Genomic DNA, 23,490 nt, shown 5'->3' with positions numbered 1-23,490 from the left:
TTATGTCAATTATGTAGATCTAGGTTAAACATTCATCACACATATCACATAGTGGAAAATATAAATAACACAAGATATGATGACCCAGGAAAACCAATTAAACAATCCAGTTTCAACATAAAAAAAACCTGGGGGGTATGATCCTAAGAGAACAATCCACTATATCAAATAAGAGTTTACAGTCAATAATATACCATTCATAGTAAACTTAACTAAGATTATACAATCTACTACCACGTACCCTTGGCGCGATGATCACTCCACAAGTATAAGTGCTTGTGGAGTGTGGGGGGCTAGGGGTCAGGGTTCAAGTTTCCAGAAGAGAGTTTCATACACATATATACATAAATTAAGTTAGATTAGAATTTCTATCTTGTATAAAAAAAATAAAAATAAAACCTAAGATTATCCAATCTAGCTCTAAACTCCTTAGGCTTCTTTGATGTATATCTACTCCAACATAACCTCTAGTTCACATCTTTGATCTTTAGTGTACTTGATAGCTGAAGCTCGGCTGCAACCTTATGCCACCAGTTCTAGTAATATGAGTGTGATCTCTAGTAGATGCTTGAAAGAGTAGAAAGTATAATAACCTCTTAGATCTCAAAAGAGTATCTCTTTAATAATTGAAAAACGTGCTTTACGGTTTTCCTTATATATCATGTAGGTTTGCACTAAAACCCTAAACATTTCGTAGGCTAATGGGCCTTAAATAAAATCTGTAGATCGCGGTTTGATCTGTCGAGCCTTTCCCTCGATTAATCAAGCTCTTTAGATTTTCAATACTTCTTTCTATAGCTTGTATGTTCTTTAATTTTGACTTGTAGCACTTTGAGCAATGTCTAAAACACTTCATAGATACTAAGATCTATTCTTAGTGTAGACACTCGATTTTGTACCTATAATTTAATCAAGAAAGATGACTAGAGTGACCATTCATATACCCAAAATTCATAGTTGCATTACATGCATTAATTTATTCATTGCATATCACAAAAATGATCTTAAGATTCTAACGGTCGCGACAGTATGCCCGATTTCTAAATCTGACCGTTGGATTGAAAGATATTGTATGATCAAGTTTGCACTACCTATATGCATTTTGTTTGAGTGGAACCAACCACGCATGATTATTTAAATTAATTCTGATTGGTTAGACAATTAGAATTAATTAAATAATTTTGTGATTGGTTGTTAGTTAGTGTCAAAAATAGACTTGCTTACATGGGAATAAAGTGGATAATCAGATAACAATAAAATTCTGGATAATCAAGACTTTTTGAAATATTTATCTACAAGATAAATCATTACTGTAAAGACCTGAATATCTAGAAAAGGGGTTTAATTTTTAGAATACGGATTAAAAATGCGTCTAAGTGAAAGTCCAGCCTCAAAAAACCTCCAAAAAAAAAAGTCCAAAATGAACCAAAACTTAAATGCGGATCCGACACCCAAGAGGGCCATTCGACACTCTTGGAGTGCCAATTGGCACAAATGCAAGGATTGACCCGAGGGCTTCTAGATTGTGATAAACCTTACCTTTTTTATTTCTTAAAGATAAGGACGCATCCCAATTTGTATTATAATCATTCAGCTAATTTTTCGAAGCATCCCATCCTCTATAAATAGAGGATGCCTCTCAAAATTCAGCATACTTTTTCACGCTTTCTGACCCCCCCCCCCCCCCTTTTCTAGCTCTTCTCTTCTTTTCAATTCCCCCTTACATTAAAGACATTCTGGAGGATCTTGCCTTAAGATTTTTTTTTTTTTTTTGGTAAGCGAAATATTTTAGGCTTCATAGATTTGAATAAATTTATTTGAATCCTAAAATATTATTTCACTAAGAAGAGCACGCTCATGCAAGAGGTAGTTTATTTCTTTACTTTTTCTAGTCTTCTCTATTAATTTTGTTGATGATGCATGTTTGATTATTTCTGATTCTTGATATAGTTGCCATGTTTTGTTTAAAATTTTCCTTTAAATATGTTCTTAGATGATTTTTTTTTTTTGTAATTTCTCTCTTGAATCTCAAAGTCTGCTAATTGTCAATGATTTGATTTTTTTTAACACACACAAAAATGATCTGTATTTTTAACACACAAAACTGATCTGTATTTTTAGTAAATGCAGATCTGATTTTTTTAACACACAAAATTGATCTATATTTTCATTTAAATGCAGATCTGATTTTTTTAACACACAAAACTAATCTGTATTTTCAGTAAATGCAGATCTGGTTTTTTTAACACATAAAACTAATCTATATTTTCATTAAATGCAGATTTGATTTTTTTTTTTTTTACTCACAAAACTAATCTGTATTTTCATTAACTATAGATCTAATTTTTTTTTTTAGAAAAGTTTTCTTTGTGACACAATTGCAAATTTTGAAATTTAAAAGAAGAAATTAAAAGTTAGGTTGAAGTTTTTTAAAAAAAAATATGTAATGCATGTAGAATAAATTTATCTCATAAGTGTGAATCCTCTTTCAAAAAGTTTTTTTATGTTATGTCTGACAACATATCTGATTTCTTTTATATATAAACCAAAAATCATTTTTTAACTGTTCAAAACAGGTCTGATTTTTCTTGATAAAATCATTTTTTTTAATTTACACAAAAACAAATCTAACATTTTTTAACAAAAATCTTGTTCTATTTATTTACATAAAAACAAATCTGATCTTTTTTTACAAATCTAATTTTTTTTTTTTTTATCTTCATAAAAATAGATCTGATTTTTCTTTACAAATCTTAATTGTTTTATTCACAAAACATATCTGAATTTTTCTAAAAAAATAGGACCCATTCATAAGATAAATTTACTTGAGTTAGTTTTGGTCAAGTGTTTGTCATGTATGTTCAACATTTCATTCAATACCATGCAAAAAATGGTATATTGGTCATCAGAGTCTAGAAGATCAGACTCTGTCTGGGTGGAATGAGTGTCTAACACCTTTCTATTCTGTAATCTAACCCCCGAGCTTAGGATTTTTGTAATAGGTGGATTAGTGTTTTGTCTTTTTAATTTTTGGGTAGATTGTAATTAGGACTCAAAGCCTTGTAAGGTTTAATTTACCAAGATTGTATTTGTCTTTATTCAATCAATGACAATGAAGTATTTTGATCATGTGTGTTGTATTTTATTTTTTCTTATTTTTTGTATAAAAAAAAAAAGTAGCGACTCCACACCACTTACCCAAAAAGAGAGGTGCCCATAAAAGCACCCAAATCTCTTTTTTGAGAGCACCCTCTTCATAGAAGTTTGCGGTCTCTCACACCTAGACAAGTTTATGTACTCGGTTTGCCAACACATAAAGTATTTAGAACCTAAACATTTATATCTAAATATTTAGAACCTAACATTTTGGATAAAAACATTTTTTTTAAAAAAATAGAGACAACAATTTATTTGTTCTTATCAATTTCTTTAAACAAAATAGCAATAAGTGTTTTAACAAAACATGCAATATGCATCTAAATTTCAGTTGATAAAGAAAAGTACTTATTTGTTCTTATCAATTTCTTTTGATAAAATAAAAATAAGTGTTTTAATAAATCATGAAACATGCGTTTAAGTTTCAAAAATTTAAATCCTACTCCAACTAAAAATCTATAATCAAAATTTTAAAACTTATATATATATATATATATATATATATATATATATATATATATATATATATATATATATATATATATATATATATTCACCAATGGTCTTTCCATAGAATCTCTCTTGCACCCCATGTTTTTATTTTATTTTAATTTTGAGTTGCAACTTACACATATTTATTAGTATTGGAAGGATATGTATGTTGTATAGATTCATAGGAGTTGATAAATTTATATAATACTCTCTCTCTCTCTCTCTCTCTCTCTCTCTCTCTGACAATTTTTTCCTAATAAACAACTACTCTCATTAATTATTAAATTAATTTTTTATTAATTGTTAGGATATATGTCCTCAAATTAAGGAACAAAATTAACAATAGTTTAATTTATGTGAAACTTTATCGTTTAAATTTTAAATTCTATTCAAACTAAAAATCTATTATAAATTTTTTTTAACTTCATTCCCTAGAAAAAAATAAATAAATAAATTCCAAACTGAAATCTGGAATCTTACACAATACCCCAAGTTAGGATATATTTCGTTAGATCAAGAGATAAGATTTAATTATAATTTAATTTAGTTAAAACTTCATCATCGAAGTTTTAGAAATTTAATTCGTACTCCAACTAAAAATCTATTATCAATATTTCAAAACATATATATATATATATATATATATTCACCAATGGTCTTCTTATAGAATCCTTCTTGCACCCCACATTTTTTGTTTTGATTTTTTTTTTTAAGTTACAACTTACGCATATCTATTTGTATATGATAATTTTGATTAAATAAATACATCTTACTTATCGTTATTTGTTTCTAAATTTTCATGTATGGATATTATGTCAAAGGATGTCTACTATAAAGAAGCAAAACATGGGACACCCATTTAAGTTCTTGGTTTCTCTTAAGTAAGTTTTTTATTATTTTTAAAAAAATTCTCAACTTTTGAACTATTTTGTTTGCTTTAGGTTTTGGTTATTTTGTGTATTTAGTTTGTAAGTGTTTTGATTTTTTCAAATGACTATCACTACAAAAATTTGGTTCAAAACATGTCTTTCTCGTGTTGTAGTGCAATCTAATTCCAAGTTACTTTTACTTATTGATTGTTAAGACTTTATCAATGTTTATCTATTTTTATATTTTAAAATTCTGTTTGTGCTTTATGTTAATTTTTTAGTATGTAGAATTCCTCTCATATCCTTTTTGATCATATAATTTAATGTTCCTGTGAACTTTTTCATGACTTTATTTCTTCAAAAATCTAACTAAATTCAATTTAGAATTCCTCCTATTTCCTTTTAGATCATAGATAATATTTGGCTAAATAAGATCCATCAGTCCAAATTCCTATATAAGTCTATCTTTACTTAACTTCTTTTTCTTTTCTTTTCTTTTCTTTTCTTTTTTAAAAAAGTTCGGAAATTTGGATTGTTTTTCATTAATGAATTGGGATTTTGGCTTAATTTTGTTTCCAGATGTTTTAATTGTTAAATTTATTAATTTTTTTCATGTGTAATATTAATATATGTGTTCTTAAAGGCTAAAACACAATATAATTAGAAACATTACTCAAGTTGTATAAGTTAGGGTATTAACCATTTGAATAAAGTAAACACTAAAAAATATTATTTAAATATCAAAATAAAACTTAAAAATGAATTTTTTTTAGGAATACAAATACAATTGATTTTTTAATCTTAAGTTTGAAATTAATTACTTTAGGATAACATTATTTATGCAAGTATTAGAAAAGATTTAACTGTTTTTGTTCAAATTACACTTTTCATCAATAAATAAGGAATTATAAATAAATAAAATTACAAAAGTTTTTATTGGCCATTTTAATTAGAGATATTATATATAAGGAAAAATATACAAAATTATGCATTTTATATAATAATTATCATCCATTTAGTTAGAAACAAGTTCTAAAATTATGTAATAATAACTCATTTAGTTCTTATTTCTCAAAATATATATATAAAGAAAATTCATGACTAAAGTCGTGCAAGAGACTTTCACTGTATTAGTTAAAAGGAAGAAAAACATGATGGATGTTCTTGAATTGGGTCAATTTAGAACTGGTCCGAGACCCAGTCCGACCTGTGGTCCAGCCCATGAAAGCTAAACAATGTTGTTGGGTCTGTTGTTACCTTCCCAAGGTTAGGCCTAATGTTCAGTACGTAGCAAAGTCCATCACGTAACGAAGTCCAACATGGTGCCTAAAGGACAAGTAGTTCATGTGGTGCTTTCCCCCTTGCATGGGAAGGTCACAGACCCAGACTGAATGGCAATGTGACCACTCCCAACTCTCACGAGGCGCCACAACCCGGTTGACGATTGTGAGAGGTAGATAATCATTTTCATATTAACCACTATTTTTTCTTTACAACTTACAATCAACCATGTTAAGGTTGTGATACAAAAGTTGTGTTGATAGACTTTCTCTCGTATCTTACACTGTTACACATTACATGGTCTACGTGATCAATGGCACCTAGTCCCAAGCACATGACCATTGGTATTGTCAAGTATGGTGAGCATTGGTTTCATGACCTTAACGCATAGATTTCTTATTACTATTGTGAATTTTAAACAGATTTGATTGATCTTGCATCCACGTGATAATCGAATCTGCATAGGGGTTGGATTAGCACGGCTCTCGAATTAAGATTGTGCACGAAGGGATAAATTAGCATAGGTTTGGCGTATGGTGTATGCAATTAAATATTTAATTATTTTTCCTTCATAATTTTGTTATTAAAACATGCAAATTGGTTCTGAGATCTCTGTAATTCTGAAAATGAAACCCAATTTTGTTATTAAGAATCTAAGATATTGATATTCTTTCTTTCTTCTGGACTCAAATGGTTTAGCCATTGACTTTATACACCAAACTTTTGTTCTAGATGAAACCATAAGTAACTCTATCTATAGTTACTGCATTTATTTTGAAATTCAAAGAAATTATTGAAAATACAATGAGATATGTGGAAACGCATACTTTGTCCCCTAGCATTATCATAAGGAAATTTTTTCGTCCTCTGCTCTTTCTTATTCATCCACCATAAATACATTACACTTCGAAGTTCTAACATTTGATGTTACAAATATGGATAAATTATTTATGAAGAAAAGCATAAATAAAACAAACTATGAATTTAAAAGAAGAAAAAATAACATACATTTATGTATTTCATCTATTTGAAAAAGTAAAATCAACGTAAAAAAAAATAAAATTTAATTAGAGCTCAAGTAGTTGAAGCACTTGTGTGCAGCGCCACCAAGGAGGCATAGAAGCCATCCTCGATTCTAATCAAATTGTCATGCTTTCCTTTTTCTACAATAACTCCATTTTTAACCACTGCGATTACATCTGCATTCCTGATTGTGGATAATCGATGTGCCACCACAACTGTAGTCCGGTTAACCATAACACGATCCAATGCATCTTGGACCACCTTCTCAGACTCAGCATCTAATGCACTGGTAGCTTCATCTAGTAGTAATATCTTTGGACTTTTAATCATGGCACGTGCAATGGCTACCCGTTGCTTTTGTCCACCAGACAATTGAACTCCACGTTCTCCTACTATTGTATCATAACCCTGCATTTTGCATTGCAAGAGTGATAGAAAAAGAAATTATAGTCTACTATTTGTACATTAAAATTAACTACCAACCGTTGTAGAAGTCAAAATGATGTTATTTTCTTCAATTATATAGTTTGTTAATTAACTTAATTACCTGTAACATTAGAAATGATAATGAAACAAATACGGGGAAAGGATTTGCTTTGATCTAACCTGTTGTAAGCCACTAATGAACCTATGAGCATTTGCTAACTCCGCTGCAGCTATGATATCTGCCTCAGTTGCATTTCCTCCCTTTCCATATGCAATATTGGCTCGAATAGTTTCATTAAATAAAACTGGTTCTTGACTCACAAGACCCATCTGTTGCCTCAACCACTTCACTTGAAATTGCTGAATTTCAACTCCATCAAGTGTAATATGACCAGAATCGGGATCATAAAACCTTTGCAATAATGCTATCACTGTGGATTTCCCACTCCCACTTTCTCCAACCAGAGCAATTGTCTGGAAAAAAAAAGTAAAATATATTGCATACCAATATGATTAGGAATAATGGTAAGTAAGAACAACTTTTGTGATTACATCTTGTGCTAGTTGCTAGAAATTAATGATGCAGCTTTACCTTGCCAGAACGAATTGTCAAGCTAAGATCTCGAAAAATCTGAATATCAGGCCTACATGGATATTTGAAGCTTACATGACAAAGCTCAATTTCTCCTTTCACATTCTCCAGTGACATCCCAGACTCATTACTTGGGTCTATCTTTGACTGCCGGTCTACTATTGCAAATATGGAACCAGAAGCATTCTTGGCTTTGCCAGTATCTGGACCTAAGGAGCTTGTTTGTGAAATTCCCATAGCTGCCATGGTCAAAGCAAAGAAAACCTGCAAGCCAAATATCCATCTTGAGAAAAGGTAATTTGGTGTGAAACAATCTTGTTAAAATATTATCTGTTAGTTAGTATTCAGAACTTTTGAAAAGCTTGTCAAATATAGTTATATAGGAGGAATGTTTACTTGAAAAACATCTGAGAATGTTGCTTTCCTAGCCTGAACGAGACGAGCTCCTGCATAGAAACTTGTAGCATAGACAAGAAACAACAAGCCAAAAGAAGTCCCGAATCCAATTCCAGTGATCAAGCCTTGCCTTATCCCTGCCTTCCTTGGGCCTTCACATTTGCTTCTGTACAGCTCCATCACCTTGTCTTCAGCACAGAAAGAAGCAACTGTTCTTATACTTCCAACTGCATCATTAGCAACTTGGCTTGCTTCCTCATACTTCAACTGCAACCACATAGATTTACATCAACAACAAGTAATGAATAATTTTATGAAACCATATAACTTGTGAAATTAATTAGTTGTGTTTAAAGTATCAGCTCAGAGTTTTTAAACTAAAAACACTCAAGTGAGCAGGTTGTTATCTGTGTTTCCGAAACGCAGAAAACAGTTGTTGTATGTTTTACCACACAGGCTCCAGGTATGTTTAAATGGTTGCGTCCATTTTCTCCAATAAAGAACAGAATTTTACTTCATTTTCTCACGACAATCATAATGCATAGTTTTAGAGCTGAAAAGGAAAAAACATGGGGTTATTAGGTTTAGGGCAGACCTTTGCATCTGCACTGAATCCTTTCATGAACTTTACTTGAATGTATCCGTTGACTCCGATGAGAGGAATCAATGCAAGGATAATAAATGCCAATTGCCAACTTGCAAGAAATGCGATAACCAAACCTGCAGCTGCTGCAGCGATAACATGAACCATCTGACCAAGCGCATCTCCAACAAGGGCACGCACTGTTGCTGCATCCCCTGAGAGCCTAGCACCAATTGAGCCACTCGAGTGCACAGGCTCATCAAACCAACCAATCTCCATGTGAACCAACTTCTCAAAACACATCAATCTAATACGTGCTATTAACTTACACCCAGCCACGGCGAAGAGGTATCCTCTTGCTGGAATTGCCAGAAATGATACCACACCAAGGGCCACAAACATTAGTGACCAAAAATTTGAATCCTTTTTCAGTTTATGAGGTGGTTCATAAAATGAGTTGATCACCCTGGCAAGCAGAATACCAAATATAGGAAGTATCACGCCGTTGATAACTGCAGCTATAGTCCCAAGAAGAAGTATTGGAATCTCTGGCTTGTTAAGGTAGGCGATGCGGCTGATTGGAACCTTGGGGTAGTTTTCTTCTATTTCGGCCAGTCCTTCATCAGGGACGGTAATTTCTGTTGGCAAACCAAATGCTGCGACTGAGAAAGAACGGCGGCCACTTCCTGCTGAAGATGCCCTACTTAAGCTTCGTAGGAATGACATTCTTTGACTGTTCCTAAGACTTGACTGTCTAAAAGATTCAGGAGAAATTTCTGATCTGTTTTGATCATCTGCACCTTGTTCTGAATTCTGATTTACTTCTTGCAAGCGTATAAGCTGAGAGTATGCTCCATTAGGATCCTTGATTAGTTCTGAGTGTGAGCCTGATAGATTGACAAATAAATTTTTAGATGATATGCATCTCCCATTCTGGAGTAATCCGAGGTTTGAGAGTTGATCAGAAATTCAATTGGAAGATTTCAAGACAAATTTGAGTGGCAATATCTTTTTCCTTGTGCAAATTGTAACTTTCATTTGACATCCCAAATATATACTAGTAAATCGAATAGTTGCTGAAATTATGCACAATGGTGAATATGTTTAATGAAAATTGCTGATTTAACCGTTCACATAATGTGGGACAATTTGCAAAGATTAACAGATTTAGGCTAATGAAGAAAAGAGTCAGATGGCTATGCTGAAAGGTACCTTTCTCAACCATCTTCCCCCTGTGAATGACTGCAATTGTATCAGCATTCCTCACCGTGCTCAAACGGTGGGCAACAATGACAGTTGTCCGGTTGAGCATAATCCTGTCCAATGCCTCCTGCACTACCCTTTCAGACTCTGCATCAAGTGCACTTGTAGCTTCATCGAGAAGTAAGATTCTTGGGTCTTTCAGAATTGCTCTTGCAATGGCAACTCTCTGCTTCTGACCACCAGACAGTTGTGTTCCGTGCTCACCAACCTGAGTATCTAGTCCCTGAAAGTCAAATTCAAATTAGAAAGTAAATTAACAATTTCTGTGGTGATAAAGGAGAAAATAGCCTCTTATATTCCAATAAATGGAGAATAAGACAGAACCTGAGGCAATTTATCAATAAATTTAAAGGCATTTGCAAGTTCAGATGCAGTTTTGATCTCTTCATACGTTGCTCCATCTTTTCCATATGCAATATTATCTTTAATGCTGCATGAAAACAAGACAGGTTCTTGGCTAACAAGACCAATTTTCTCCCTTATCCATTTAAGTTGGAGGTCTTTCAAATTAATGCCATCTATGAGAACTTCACCAGCCAGTGGGTCGTAGAATCTCTCAATTAGACTAATCACTGTTGATTTTCCACTTCCACTTTGTCCAACCAAAGCTGTAGTTGTGCCACTAGGGATATAAAGAGAGAATCCACTGAATATTGGCTCATCTGGTCTAGCTGGATAACTGAAATAAATATCTTTCAACTCTATATCTCCATGAATGTCATCCAAAATTTTTCCCTTTGGGTTATAAGCATCTATCTCTGGCCTTCTCTCAATAGTCTCAAACATCTTATAAGCTGCAGCTTTACCAGCACCAAAGGCACTAATGCAGGGAGATGCCTGGCCTAAGGACCTGAAACATCCACATAAAAGCAAAATGAATGAAATAAATAAAGAATAAGCCAAAGACGTTACTGATACATTTTTACATATGTTTATGTGTCATGTTTCCTACTTAACTAGGGAACAAAACAGAAGAAATATTCCTCATGAGGTAGGAATTATGTCTTTATTAGCATGTTTACATACAATTGGAAGCTATACAATTTCAAATTGCAGCTTACATAGATCCAGTCAATACAGCCATAATCACGTTCAGCACATCACCCCCATTGTATCCTTTGTTCAGTATCAATTTTGATCCATACCATATAGCCAAACCATAGCTGCTGAACATGACTAACATAACAGTGGCAAAACCTAATCCAGATGCCAAACCTTCATCAACACCAGATTTGTAAGCAGTTATAAGGTACTTTTTGTAATTATTTATAGCTTGCTTCTCCCCAGTAAATGATGCAACCTAGAAAAGAACCAAATGGTGGATATCATACATTTGCTAGAAAAACCAGCAATGCGAAACACATTTTACTGAGAGCTAAATTAGAAGTTTTCTCAGGCATGCAGATAGTTTGACAACATGACATACTGTTCTTATTGAGCCAATTGTTTGTTCAACTACATTTGCTGCATTTGCATAAGCACTTTGTCCACGGGATGCTGTCTTGGATATGATGATGGACATAAGACCACCAGATGCCACAAGAAGAGGAATTGAGGATAACAGGACAAGGGTAAGAAGCCACCCTTTGAAAAATGCTACGAAAAAGCCCCCAATGAATGTTGATACTAGCTGCAGAAATTTCCCAACCTGTACAAGCAAACATGCTCTTTTATCGCCAAGAACACATTTAGATGCATAATATGAATATAACTCAGGCTGACTTTTGGCCAGTTGTGAATTTTAATGTTGTTGATGCTACAATGTAATACCTTCTCACCCATGGCATCTTGTATGAGAACAGTGTCACCTGACATTCTCCCAACAACCTCTCCGGTGTTTGTTTCCATATCAAAGAAAGCAACATCTTGTCTCAAAATTGTCTTCAAATACAAACCCCTTATTCGTGCAGCCTGTCGCTCCCCAGTGACCATCCAACAAGCCACCTCTAACAAGAACAAAGACAAGTTTATCATTTCTCAATGCCTGATGGATGAAAGGTTTTTATTTTATTCATTAAAAATCTGTAGTGATTTTGATCATAGAATGTACTTACGGAGGAATCCTGCAAAACCTATCCCTGCTGCCATGTAGAGAAATTTTACACAAACCTAAAACATTTCAGGAAACTAAATGTCACCTTCATATCAATAATAGCATATCAGAAAGGGAAAAGGAAGGGTTCACATACATCTTTAAAATCAAGATAAATTTTCAATTGAAGACTAGATAATAACATTAATAGAATTTAGATAGGACTTTTTAATTGTTATGTCAAAAATAAGTTAAGAATAAAACCAAATGTTCAACAACACTTTCTAGTGATAAATATTGAGATTGGCATCATAAATTAAGCTTTTGGAGCATATTTTTACCTTGGAAACTTCACGAACTACGTCTTTGTTATTCTGATTACTTCCCAAAACATTAATCATTTCCCCAAAGAGTATTGTCATAATAGGCATACCTAGCCCATTCCCAATGGCACCTATTGTGCCAATGATCATCAAGAGAACATCAGTAGAATCTGCAAATGAGAACAGCTTGAGAAATGAAACAGTGTTGGTTTTTTTTTCTCCATTCTTATCCGAATCTTCTTGATCATTAATCATGGAAGGGATTTTCTCTGCTTCTACATTGTTTTTTAACGCAGAATCCTCATGCATATTTGTATTTCCATTCCTGCCTGTCCTTGCCTCCATTTTACCAACTCCAATATGCTAGTCCAATTGTCAGCTACGTTACTTGGAATATTTAGAACTAAATAGCACCTACACCATAAAATGGAGGTAAAGTTAGCAGTCTACAAGCCAAGCAGTCAAACTTGAACCAGTGGTCAGTTTCAAAAGATACTAGTTAAATCAGGGACTAACAAAATGATTATTAATGATAAATTGGCTCTCATAGTATCAGGAATTATAAATCTACAAGCAGCTAAAAGATGAACATGTGAAAGATGATTGACCAGGAATATTCTTACTATAATAGACTAGAGAATTGACAAATTTTATATATAAATAACTCGGAAATTCATTCCATATTTCAGTTTTCATCTTCAACTAGAACTTAATGCAGTTCCCAACAAAGGAGCCAGCAAAAGAAATTAAGTAGCTAATTGTATGGATTTCCTTTTCTTTTCTTTTTGAAAGTCAATTATAAGAAGAAACATACCAGAGAGAAGTAAATGAATAGATGGCGGATATAGTGATATGTCTATCAAGGCCATTGTTAAGGTACAAATTTATCAAGTCTAGATCAATTTACAACAAGACAATCTAACCAAATTATTGACGGAAGGTGCAAATTTAGAGTGTTTTAGTACGTAAAATCCATCCTTTGTTAAAACAAATTAAGAAATTTGATTATCAAAATTCCCATCAACCTTAACAAATAACAATTAAGCATGTTATCCAAAATCAGTACTGCACCATGAGCTCTATGCTGAGTATTTGGTAGCAAAGATTGCAAAAGAGATCCTGATACAAAAATATAAATGTTTGATATTTTCTCAAAATTACAAAATAGAAGCTGACAGATATTTACTAAAAGCAATACAGAATGCATACTGCTCAATGCCTAGTTGAAAAATCATTATTATTTTTTATATGAAAGTTGTTGAAAAGAATATTACTTAAAAATGTGTTTATATGTGTATAGGGAGTGAAACTCATAGCAGATTGCTTTGCTACTAATCAAGTTTATGAAATACCATTCAGCAAAAAAAAAAAAAAAATTGATGAAATACCTACTAAGCAGGCCTTGCTAATAAAATTATAACTACAAAGGATGCCAAGGGATGTATTTAAGATGAAATTTCAATACAAGTTTACCTGAGAGGAACGAAACTTTTGTACTATTCTTTGACAGAATCAATATCTCTGCAGCCCCATGGCGCCCATCTAAATCAAAAACTGATCTTGAAGCCTAAAGTTGCCATTTGCCACTGTTATATATTGTCATTCAACAACATATATGACATGAAGAAGACTAAATCTTCATAAACCTTAAAATGAACAAAACCCAAATGCAAAAAAACAATCAACAAAAGAATAAATGAGCTGTGTTGAGAAACCAAAAAGTCAAAAGGGTACCAGAAATTACCAGTTTCCGAGATCCATCAGGCACTGAACTCAATGCACGTTGTGAATACTCTGAGTTTGAGCTATTGCAGCACAATAATATATGCTTTTTTCGATAGGTTAGTGTGTAAACATCGTGTTATTAATAATCATAAGATAAGATGCCATAGCTATATTAACTTGGTCAAAGTTGATGAAGTTTCACATAAAGTCAACTAATTCATAGCTAGTTGCTTATCGAGCAAAATAAAATTCCCTTTGCTTCTCTGTCACACATCTTTCGTCGTCTACTATCAAAATAAAAAATTTCTTGGTTACTTCTTCGTGGAGGTAACTGCCTGTCACTGAATAAAACTATATACTATATTGTATGTTTATGTATTGTGAATCAATGAAACTAGTTGACAGAAGATCTTCACCAAACACGACATGAACATTAGCACCTCTTTTACTTCTTCTCATGAAACTTCATGGTAAATTGATGACAGGTCATAAAAGACAAATAGATTATTACAAGAAATCTGATGAGTGCATACTGCTAAAAAGGGACGGCTTATAAGGTCAACATTTTTTATCATTATTTTTTTGAAAGATAAAAGGGTATCATTATTAGCTATGATAATTTGTCTTTTGTAGTTTCGTAGGGATAAGAGTAAAGGTTTTTTTTTTTTTTTTCTCAAAAGATTTATCTTGCATATGCAATTTCTACTTTTTTATTCCTTTATCTACAAACGTAGGATTTCTTTTTTACCCCCACAAATTATTGAGAACTCCATAAACCCCACTAAATGCTTTAGCTCATAAGTCATAACCTGCAGATGAAGAGACCTATTAGATAGAGTCCATGAATTTATGAGTTTTCTTTAAGCCTTGATTAGGACTACCTACCAAAGAGCCTTTGATTTGATTTGGTCCTTATCTTTTTTTCTTTTTCTTTTTCTTTTTCTTTTCCTTTTTGAGGCCGGTCCTTGTCATTTGTTCCCGCTATCTCTTCTTGGGATACTTGTACTTAGTATTAAATTAATTGGGGATATTGATTTAATATACCTAATGCCAATTAGGTGGAGGAAAGAAATATTTATAAATTCTTTTAAAAATGGGGAAAATTGCATTCCACTTTTAGGTTTTTTGTTTACGGGAACTTACCTATTTGTGAGGTAAATTAAAATAATTTTACAAAATCTTAAATTGATTAAGAAACTACACCATTGCATGATTTGCTCTTGTATAATTTCAATTTGTATTACAAATTGATGAAGAAGTCATTACTTGAACTTGTAATGGCTTACAAAAAAATTGTTAGAAAATTTCAAATACTATAAAAAAATAATTCGAAAATTCAAATATTAAAACTTCTGAAAGACCAAAAAATATTAAAGAAAAATTATCAACGTTTGAGTTTGAGTTTAAGTTGGACTTGTTAGAGAGATAGAGCTTCACTCATTGTTAAGTTTGAATTAAACAAAAATAATTTTGTTTAAAAATATGATGAGTTGGAGTTTAAGTTGGACTTGTAAGAATAATAGAGTTTCACTCCTTCTTAAGTTTGGACTAAACAAAAATAATTTTGTTTAAAAAAATGATGAGTTTGAGTTTAAATTGGACTTGTCAGAGAGATAGAGTTTCACTCCTTGTTAACTTTGGAGTTAAAAAATAATAATTTAAAAAAAATGATGAGTTTGAGTTAAAGTCGGACTTATCAGAAAGATAGAGTTTCATTCCTTATTAAGTTTAAACTAAACAATTTTTTTTTTAAATGATGAGTTTGAGTTTAAGTTGGACTTATTAGAGAGATAAAGTTTCACTCCTTATTAAGTTTGGACTAAATAAAAATAATTTTTTTTAAATAAAATGACAATTATACTTAAATATTGTGCTGACGTGAAAAATTGTGGGAGATTCAGAGGTTTTGGTTATATATATATGTGTGTGTGTGTGTGTGTGTGTGTGTGTGTATAGACTATGTACATTGACCTCCCTTGGATGGCTAGAAAAAAGGTTTTAAAAATTCCAGGAAAAAAAGAGTTTTAAAAAATCTCAAATTTCTTATTATAGAGGGAGTGGATAATAGTTTAAGTAGCAAGATAAAATAAGAAATTCAAGATTTTTTAAAGTCTCTTTTTAATTATACAAGAAAGGTTAGTGTAAAAATTGTTTGTTTTTTTTAAAAAAACTAGTCGCAGACCCCAGCAATGTATGGAAGTATAAATATTATGTAATGAGGTGTAAATGTGTAATATATAAAAAGTAACCATTATTTCAAGTATTATTTTTTTTTTTTAAGATTTCTACAAGTATTTTTTTATTTTTTTTATCTCTACAAATATATCATTTTGTTATTGATAGGCCAAGAATGTATTGACCCCTTGGATAACTTAACCAATTAATTAAGCCAAGTAAATTAATTAGATTCAATTACATGCAATACGCGTGGTTACACAAACAAATCATCAAATAACTAAATGCAATGGAAATTAAATTTAACACGAGTGATTTGTTTACGAATGAGGAAAGCAACCAAGGCAAAACTCCACCAGGTGAATTTAAGGTCACCACTCTCAAAAATCCATTATTATCAAAACAAGCGGTTACAAGTAAAGAAATCTCAGTACCTTATACCAACCTATAGTTGAACCTTTACCCCAATACACAGTTAGACTTGTAATGTAGTGACAATCTTTCCTTTCAATCCATGGCTCCCAGTACATGACTACATGACTAACCAATTGATGCCTGGATCCCAGTACGTAACTTACACACCAACTTGAGAAAGATGTTTAGCTGCAAAGTTCTTCAGTTCATCCATACGATGAAGATCAAGAAGTTCTTTGTTTACAAAACCCTACGGCGTACAAACACATCAGTTTCTTCAAGAGAAAGATAAACTAGGGCAAATTGTCTCAGGTTACAATATGCGTGTAACAACAAGTGCAACAATCCTCAGACGACCTTTAAAAAAATCCTTATATATGTCTAAGGTTATGAGAAAAGAAACCCTATACAAATAGCTTGGATGTGTGTGAAAAACAGATCTGAAAATTTAATTTTCATAAACCTCGATAGATAGGCTATCTGTTAAGCTACTGTCAAGTTTTGGACAAAAAGCTTCTTTTAAACCTCGATAGATTCAATCTGTCGAGTTTTAAAATACATCACTTCTTCATTTGATTCTTGAACAAACTTACATGGCTTTAACTCTTAACTTGAACACAAAACTACTTGAAGACTTAAACCATCCTAGATCTACTCAATTACAAGTGCGTTTTTTCAAAAGATTAGCCAATTCTAAATAACATATGTACATAACAAGTTCCACATATGTCCTAACAATCTCTCCCTTTGGCAATCCGTGACAAAACCATAACAAACAAATGAAATATGAGAGAAGTTATAAATCACTCAACTCATACTCACTTGTTGAATACAATAAAATCTAATCCTAACACAAACTCTTGAAAAACTTTGCAAGAAAAAAGTTCATGGCATGATAGATTTTGACAACTTGTATTTCTGAAACACTTTAAACAAAACTCATCAAGACATCTTAGTGTCAAACAGAAATTAAAAGATTGCATACATAAGAAATATGTGTATAAAGAGAGAAAAGAAACAACACATAGAGAGATAGGTGAAAGTGTAATAACAACCTCATCAAATATATATATCAATAAAATATACAAAGTTTGCTATTACAAAGTGGTCACAAGACCAATGTACAAGAACAAAGTATCTAAAAGCTAAAGAAAAGAAAATATACATAAGTCCTCATTACATCCCTCAAAATGTATAGACACTCCCCCTAACAACAAAGGTCCTATGCTAACTCTCCCCCTAGATACATGATTACTCTCATACCCCAAAATTACTCCCCTTTTTTGTCACGAATGACAAAGGGCAAGTCACTGTGAAGCAGTCATCTCCTCATCACTGGAAGAGCGAGTATCCTCATCCTCATCCTCATCATCACCAGAGCCATCATCATCGCCCTCATCCTCTAAAGTCTGTGGAGATGGAGATAGAGAAGTGATGAAACCACCTATGACAGCTTATCTTCGTGCGATACAACAACACGGGTGTTCACCTGACACAACTCATCACTGAGAGTGTCAAGGCGAGTATCCATGCACTCAAGCTGAGCCATGATGACCTCAAGAGTCACACCACTCGTGGAAGAGGAAGAAGTAGAGGTGGATGGAGTAAAACGGGCTAGAGGAGTCGCCGTCTTGATCCATGGCCATTTTGATCAAAGCTAGGCCTCGCTTCGGCGAACAGTACCAGCATCAATGGCACGCATGATGGGGAAATGATTAGACTCAGAATAGGAGATAGAAAAGTGGTGAATGATCCTCGTGATAGCAAAAGGAAAGATAAGCATATCACGGGTCGCCGTATCCTTATAGACATCTATAAGGGAGAGGATGAAATGAGAGGAAAAATCTATAAAAGGGTCCTCGAAGAGGGATAACAAAAAGCGAGCATGAGGCTCGATAATAGAATTATAGTGAGATAAGGGATGTAAAACAAATGTCATCACCATATTTAGGAACCTCGGACCTTTTTCAAAGCCCGAGCATGAGGTGTTTTGACGCCCACCCCATGATGAAGGTATCTCACAGAAGAGAGACAAAAGTTCATCTTTGGACATAGTCCTCAGACGTAAACAACCAGGTAATCAGGATGTGATTTCCTTGGGACATGTCGCACTTCAGAGATAAGCTCCGGAGTCACTACTATACGAGTACCTCTAATAAAGGTGGAAAACTGAGGTATCGAAGAATCGAAACTATGCATATTGGAGTAGAACTCCTGTATGATCACAGCGAGACAGCTCACGGGCATCTCACATAGAGATTCCCAACCCCGTTTGTGTATGACATCCGGTAGAGCAGTATCGGAGAAGTCCGATAGGATAACGTGGCATTCCAAATGAATGCCACGTTTGGAGAAGTCCTCTGAGAAGCCCTTACAGGCCTTCTCATCACAGAACCTGACATGGAGAGGAGTGGAGTCAGAAGATGATGTCCCGGAACAAAGAGGGTTTCGGGACAGAGTAGACTTGCGGTTTGGTGCCATTGCGCAGACTGTCCGAGAGAGAGAGAGAGAGAGAGAGAGAGAGAGAGAGAGAGAGCAAAGCACCAATCAACAGATATACCAAAAAGAAAGAAAAGAAAGGTACATACGCATGAAAAATGCATGATCATGTGACGTGCAACAAGAATACCATCATGGGCTTAGCCCAACCCAATCCAAACCTACCAGAACACAAGGTTCCAACAAAGAAATCACACTTCTATAATGCATGAAATATTGTGAAAATGCAAATAAGATGTAATGCATGATCATATATGTAAGGTTGAATTTATTTAATCATGTGTTGGCTTTATGCTGTGTCAAATTTGCTTGTATTTTAGCAATTAGATACCCTGTATTTAGGTGGGAATTATGTAAGGGTTGTGTGTGTGAGAGTGTGAAGAAATCTCAAGATGCATGCACTCAAAGGAGTCACGCGACTGGCAAGTCACCAAAGTGACACACATGTGAAGCATGTAGGGAGCTGAAGGGTCACAACAGTTGGAGCACTACAGGACAAAAAATACAATCTGGCCAGGCAGTTATCTCGCGACTCAAACTCACGACTAGTTCCAGTCGTGAGGCTGAGTCTCCAAAATGCCCTGTTTGGATAAAATTTGCATTTTCACATTCCTCACATACCCTACTATAAATACCCTTATACCCACGAAATGTTGAGAACTTCTAGAGAGAATTTTGAGAGAAAAACAAGATTGACTCATTCACAATCTTAATATTTTGATTCTCCAAATTCTTCTACTCTCACCCTTTCCATTGACATACCTTTGAGAGGTTCATTTGCCGAATCCTCATCTCACCATACCCATATCAGTAAGGAGGTACTTTGATGCTTGGAAAGCAGTTAAGAGAGGACCAATTTGTTTAGTTGATGCAATGGGCTTATTGCGGGATCCGAAAAGCTAGAAAAGACAAGGTTTGGCATAATCCTATTGGAGTAAGAAGCTTGGAGGGCTTAGGTGCACTAGGTAGATTAGGCTTGGAGGGTCTATTGCTATTCATGTATCCCAACTTCGTTCTGTAGTGGATTATTTGACCACTTGGAGGGCGGCGAAGAGGTTTTTCGTCGATTACTTCGGTTTCCTCTTCGATAATACATCGTTGTATTATCTTTGTGTTTGCATCTCTCTTCCCTTACTCTTTACCTTTTAATTACTATTGTGTTTGTGATTGATTTTGGTTTAGAGTGTTTTACCAATTTGGGTTTAGCTTATATTCATCTTTCCACACATATATTGTTTGTGTATAAGTTTGTGTTGGTTATTTTGTATTTGGGGGTTTAAACGTTCATTGGTGTTTTATATGCTAATTGAACCTTTCAATATAGGATCATTTAAACATAACCCAACCCAATAATTTCACAAATAACTCATCAATTTTGAAAACCCCAAAAATTTTCAAAAACCCAAAAACCTATGTTAACATGTATGAAATGCATGAAGAAAGAGTGAAAACAAGATCATACCAGAGAAAAGAAGATCACTCTAGGCCAAAAATCGACTGGGTTTGAGGTTTAGAAAGAGAGAAAAGTGTTTGGGAAGGTGAGAGACAATTTATGTCGAGAGAAAATGAGAGAAATGAAATCTGATTTCGCGTTGAAGCTATTTAAAGAAATTGCGTCTCAATGGATTGAAAAGGTATCGAGAATCTGTCGAGGTGCTATCAAGAATCTGTCGAGGTGCTGTCAAGAATCTGTCGACGGCAAAAGAACCTCGACGGATTGAACAGCTGTCGAGAAGCTATCGGCCAGACAAAAACTTTCTCGATGGATCGAGAATCTGTCAATAAACTATCGAGACAAATTCTAAATAGCTCGATGGATCAAAGATGATATAGGATCTGTCGAGAAAAAGAAGTTCAAGGGTCTCGATGGATAGTTAGCTGTCGAGAGGTGTCGAGAAGCTGTTAAGCTTGATAAAAACAGATTTTTCAAAAAGGAGAAAAGCACACAAATGAATGCAATCAAGCAAGCTACTCAACCAAAGATCCAATCGACATGTTAAGCTCTCAAAAACACTCTCAACAAGAAGAAAGTAAAGCATTTAAGATCCAAACACACATACACACTAAACACGTCTAACCATTTTTATGTTTCAAAAACAAGTTAAGACAATTTAATGAGCATACATTAACACATGTATTCCTTGTGATAGCCAAATCACATTGTACCTGCACATATATCAAAAGTAGCAAAGAATTTTTGCGTGTTATTTGTGAAAAAACATCATAAGATTGCACAAGTTTCTCATGTTATAACGATTTGAAATATGAGAAAATCAATTTAACTCATACACAATCATAACTGCTTGATGGGGATTATAACCTTCGAGGTACATCCTATAACTCCCACATCTCCTAGAAACATGCTTGCAACCACATTTAAAAGCATTTTGATTCTTTTTGCTTTTACATTCTTTGCATATTTTTATTTTGAGCATATCATGCATGAGCATATAAGAGAGAGAAGAAAATACCCAATTATGTTAAGCTTTTGACATTGCACTTTTGCTATGCTGGAGGATACAAATGTCATTTCATGATTGGCGGGCTTTAGTGGTGAGATGGTTATTTATGCATTTCTCTTAAAAAAATTTTGTCCTTCCCGTCAAAAAGAGTGATATGAGTGTTATGTACAAGAGATTATTTAATCTTACTCATCACAAACACGAGCCACAAAGCTCACTTGCTTAGTTGTACATTGAGATGCTGATCTAAGTTACAAAAGATACAAAGTTTAGAAAACTTTGTTTCAATGGTCCTCCAAGGTACACAAGTACCAATGTACACAAAACACACACCGTTCTTGTATTTTTCTGATTTTTCAATTCAATTTTTTTTATGAAAAACAAAATAAAACAAAACTAAAAAAAAAAAAAAAGTAAAACAAACAAACAAACAATATGTTAACACAAAGCATAGCATAAAACTAGACTGACTCAAACAAAAGAAAGCAAAACACACAAGTAATGCATAAACAAAAAAGAGAGCGAGAGAGAAAAAGTGACTAAAACACTTTGAGTATTTTTCCTTCCGCACCTTGGAAGAATATTTCTTTTGTGCGAACCTTTGAACCGGAGGTGAGGGGGAAGAATTTTGAAACCGTTCAAGTTCGAGAGGAACATGAAGGCCTTGAGAAAATCTCTAAAAGGAGCAAAAGAGGATGGAAACTAATTCTGATTTCTAGATGAGATCATACTGTTGCTTGGTTGAGTGGCTAACCACTTGTAGCAATTAGGTCAAGTGTGTCCTGTAGCTCCATAGTGAAAACAGAGATGCTGCTTCTTTTGTTTAGACTTTTGGTTATTACTCTTCTTAGTCCTAGGGTTTTTAATCTCTTCTTTTCAAACTTAGGGGGTGCTCCTAAGATAGATTTACCCTTATCTACGTTCTCACTAGCTAAAACAATTTTAATATCATTGTTCTCAGAATCAACATTATTAGCAAGTGGAATAAACACAGTAGTACTAGAAGAAGCAATATTAGGAGAAGAGAAATCATATCTCAAACCGGTTCTATCAGAAGCAGATTTCTGAACGCTAAGCATCTCATCAAGTTTTGCACTAGAAGTCCTTTCTAATTAAGCTCTAACCCGGAACAGCTCTTCTTCAAGCTTTTTGGTCCTTTCAGCCAAAAAGTTGTTCTCAAATCGCAACACTCCAATGGTCTGATTAGCTTCATCAACCTTTGTGGAGAGCTCTTCTCGATCAAGTTCCACATCACTCAACTTCTTGGTGGCCAGCCTATACAATTTCTCGTGCTTTTTGGAAACCTTGTATAGTTTTGCATAGGCTGTATGGATGTCATCCTGTTCATCTATCTTCTCAAACTTTGACTCCACCAAGTCTTCTTCTTCATCCACATCTTTAACAATTCCCTCAATAGGATTTACTGTGGCAATGAAGGCATTCAAGATTCCCTCGTCATCATTATCTGAATCATCCTCAGGCTTGATGTCACTTAAGGTAGCAACAAGGGCTTTGCTTTTCCCAATGGTCTTGAGATAAGTTGGACATTCTCATTTCATGTGCCCAAAACCTTAACAACCGAAACGCTTTGGTTCGGAAGGAACAGTGTATTGACCGCCATCCCTAACATCCTCTTCCCTTTATCTTGGCTTTTGAACTGTGAAGAACTGAATTGCTTTCGGTCCTTGTCAAATCATTTCGCATTAGCATTCTTCATAAACTTTTTGAATTACCTTGTGATGTAGGATTTCATCTTAGAATCTTCATCATCAGAAGATT

The 23,490-nt window shown here is 33.7% G+C and overlaps 1 protein-coding gene across 2 annotated transcripts; it reads right to left on the bottom strand.

The window, feature by feature from the left end:
* Window positions 1-6,645: 6,645 nt before the first annotated feature.
* LOC142613282 (ABC transporter B family member 11-like) lies at window positions 6,646-14,599 on the bottom strand. 2 transcript variants are annotated; one of them, XM_075785569.1, is made up of 14 exons: window positions 14,181-14,599; window positions 13,910-14,082; window positions 12,455-12,850; window positions 12,136-12,190; window positions 11,852-12,027; window positions 11,508-11,729; window positions 11,143-11,381; window positions 10,406-10,931; window positions 10,031-10,304; window positions 8,831-9,705; window positions 8,236-8,502; window positions 7,840-8,103; window positions 7,428-7,721; window positions 6,646-7,229 (listed from the first exon to the last, which is right to left on the bottom strand). In XM_075785569.1, the coding sequence occupies exons 3-14, from the start codon at window positions 12,779-12,781 to the stop codon at window positions 6,873-6,875; spliced, it is 3,876 nt and encodes a 1,291-aa protein (XP_075641684.1). In that variant the 5' UTR covers window positions 12,782-12,850; window positions 13,910-14,082; window positions 14,181-14,599; the 3' UTR covers window positions 6,646-6,872. The 2 variants fall into 2 exon arrangements, with proteins under 2 accessions (XP_075641684.1, XP_075641685.1); XM_075785570.1 differs by having other exon boundaries at window positions 13,910-14,003; window positions 14,181-14,207.
* Window positions 14,600-23,490: the final 8,891 nt, after the last annotated feature.

Source organism: Castanea sativa, chromosome 10 (genome assembly GCF_040712315.1).
Source record: "Castanea sativa cultivar Marrone di Chiusa Pesio chromosome 10, ASM4071231v1".
Taxonomy (NCBI): Eukaryota; Viridiplantae; Streptophyta; class Magnoliopsida; order Fagales; family Fagaceae; genus Castanea; species Castanea sativa.
The sequence above is the reverse complement of the archived record's forward strand: the minus strand, read 5'-3'. Positions and strand labels throughout refer to the sequence as shown.

What these genes read in the sequence shown, in the direction of transcription:
- LOC142613282 (XM_075785569.1), bottom strand. Translation starts at nt 12,781, where the DNA reads ATGGAGGCAAGGACAGGCAGGAATGGAAATACAAATATGCATGAGGAT. An exon ending in AAGATGCCATGGGTGAGAAG is followed by an intron (nt 11,730 to 11,851) that starts GTATTACATTGT and finishes TTGCTTGTACAG; the next exon opens with GTTGGGAAATTTCTGCAGCT. An exon ending in GCTGTATTGACTGGATCTAT is followed by an intron (nt 10,932 to 11,142) that starts GTAAGCTGCAAT and finishes TGGATGTTTCAG; the next exon opens with GTCCTTAGGCCAGGCATCTC.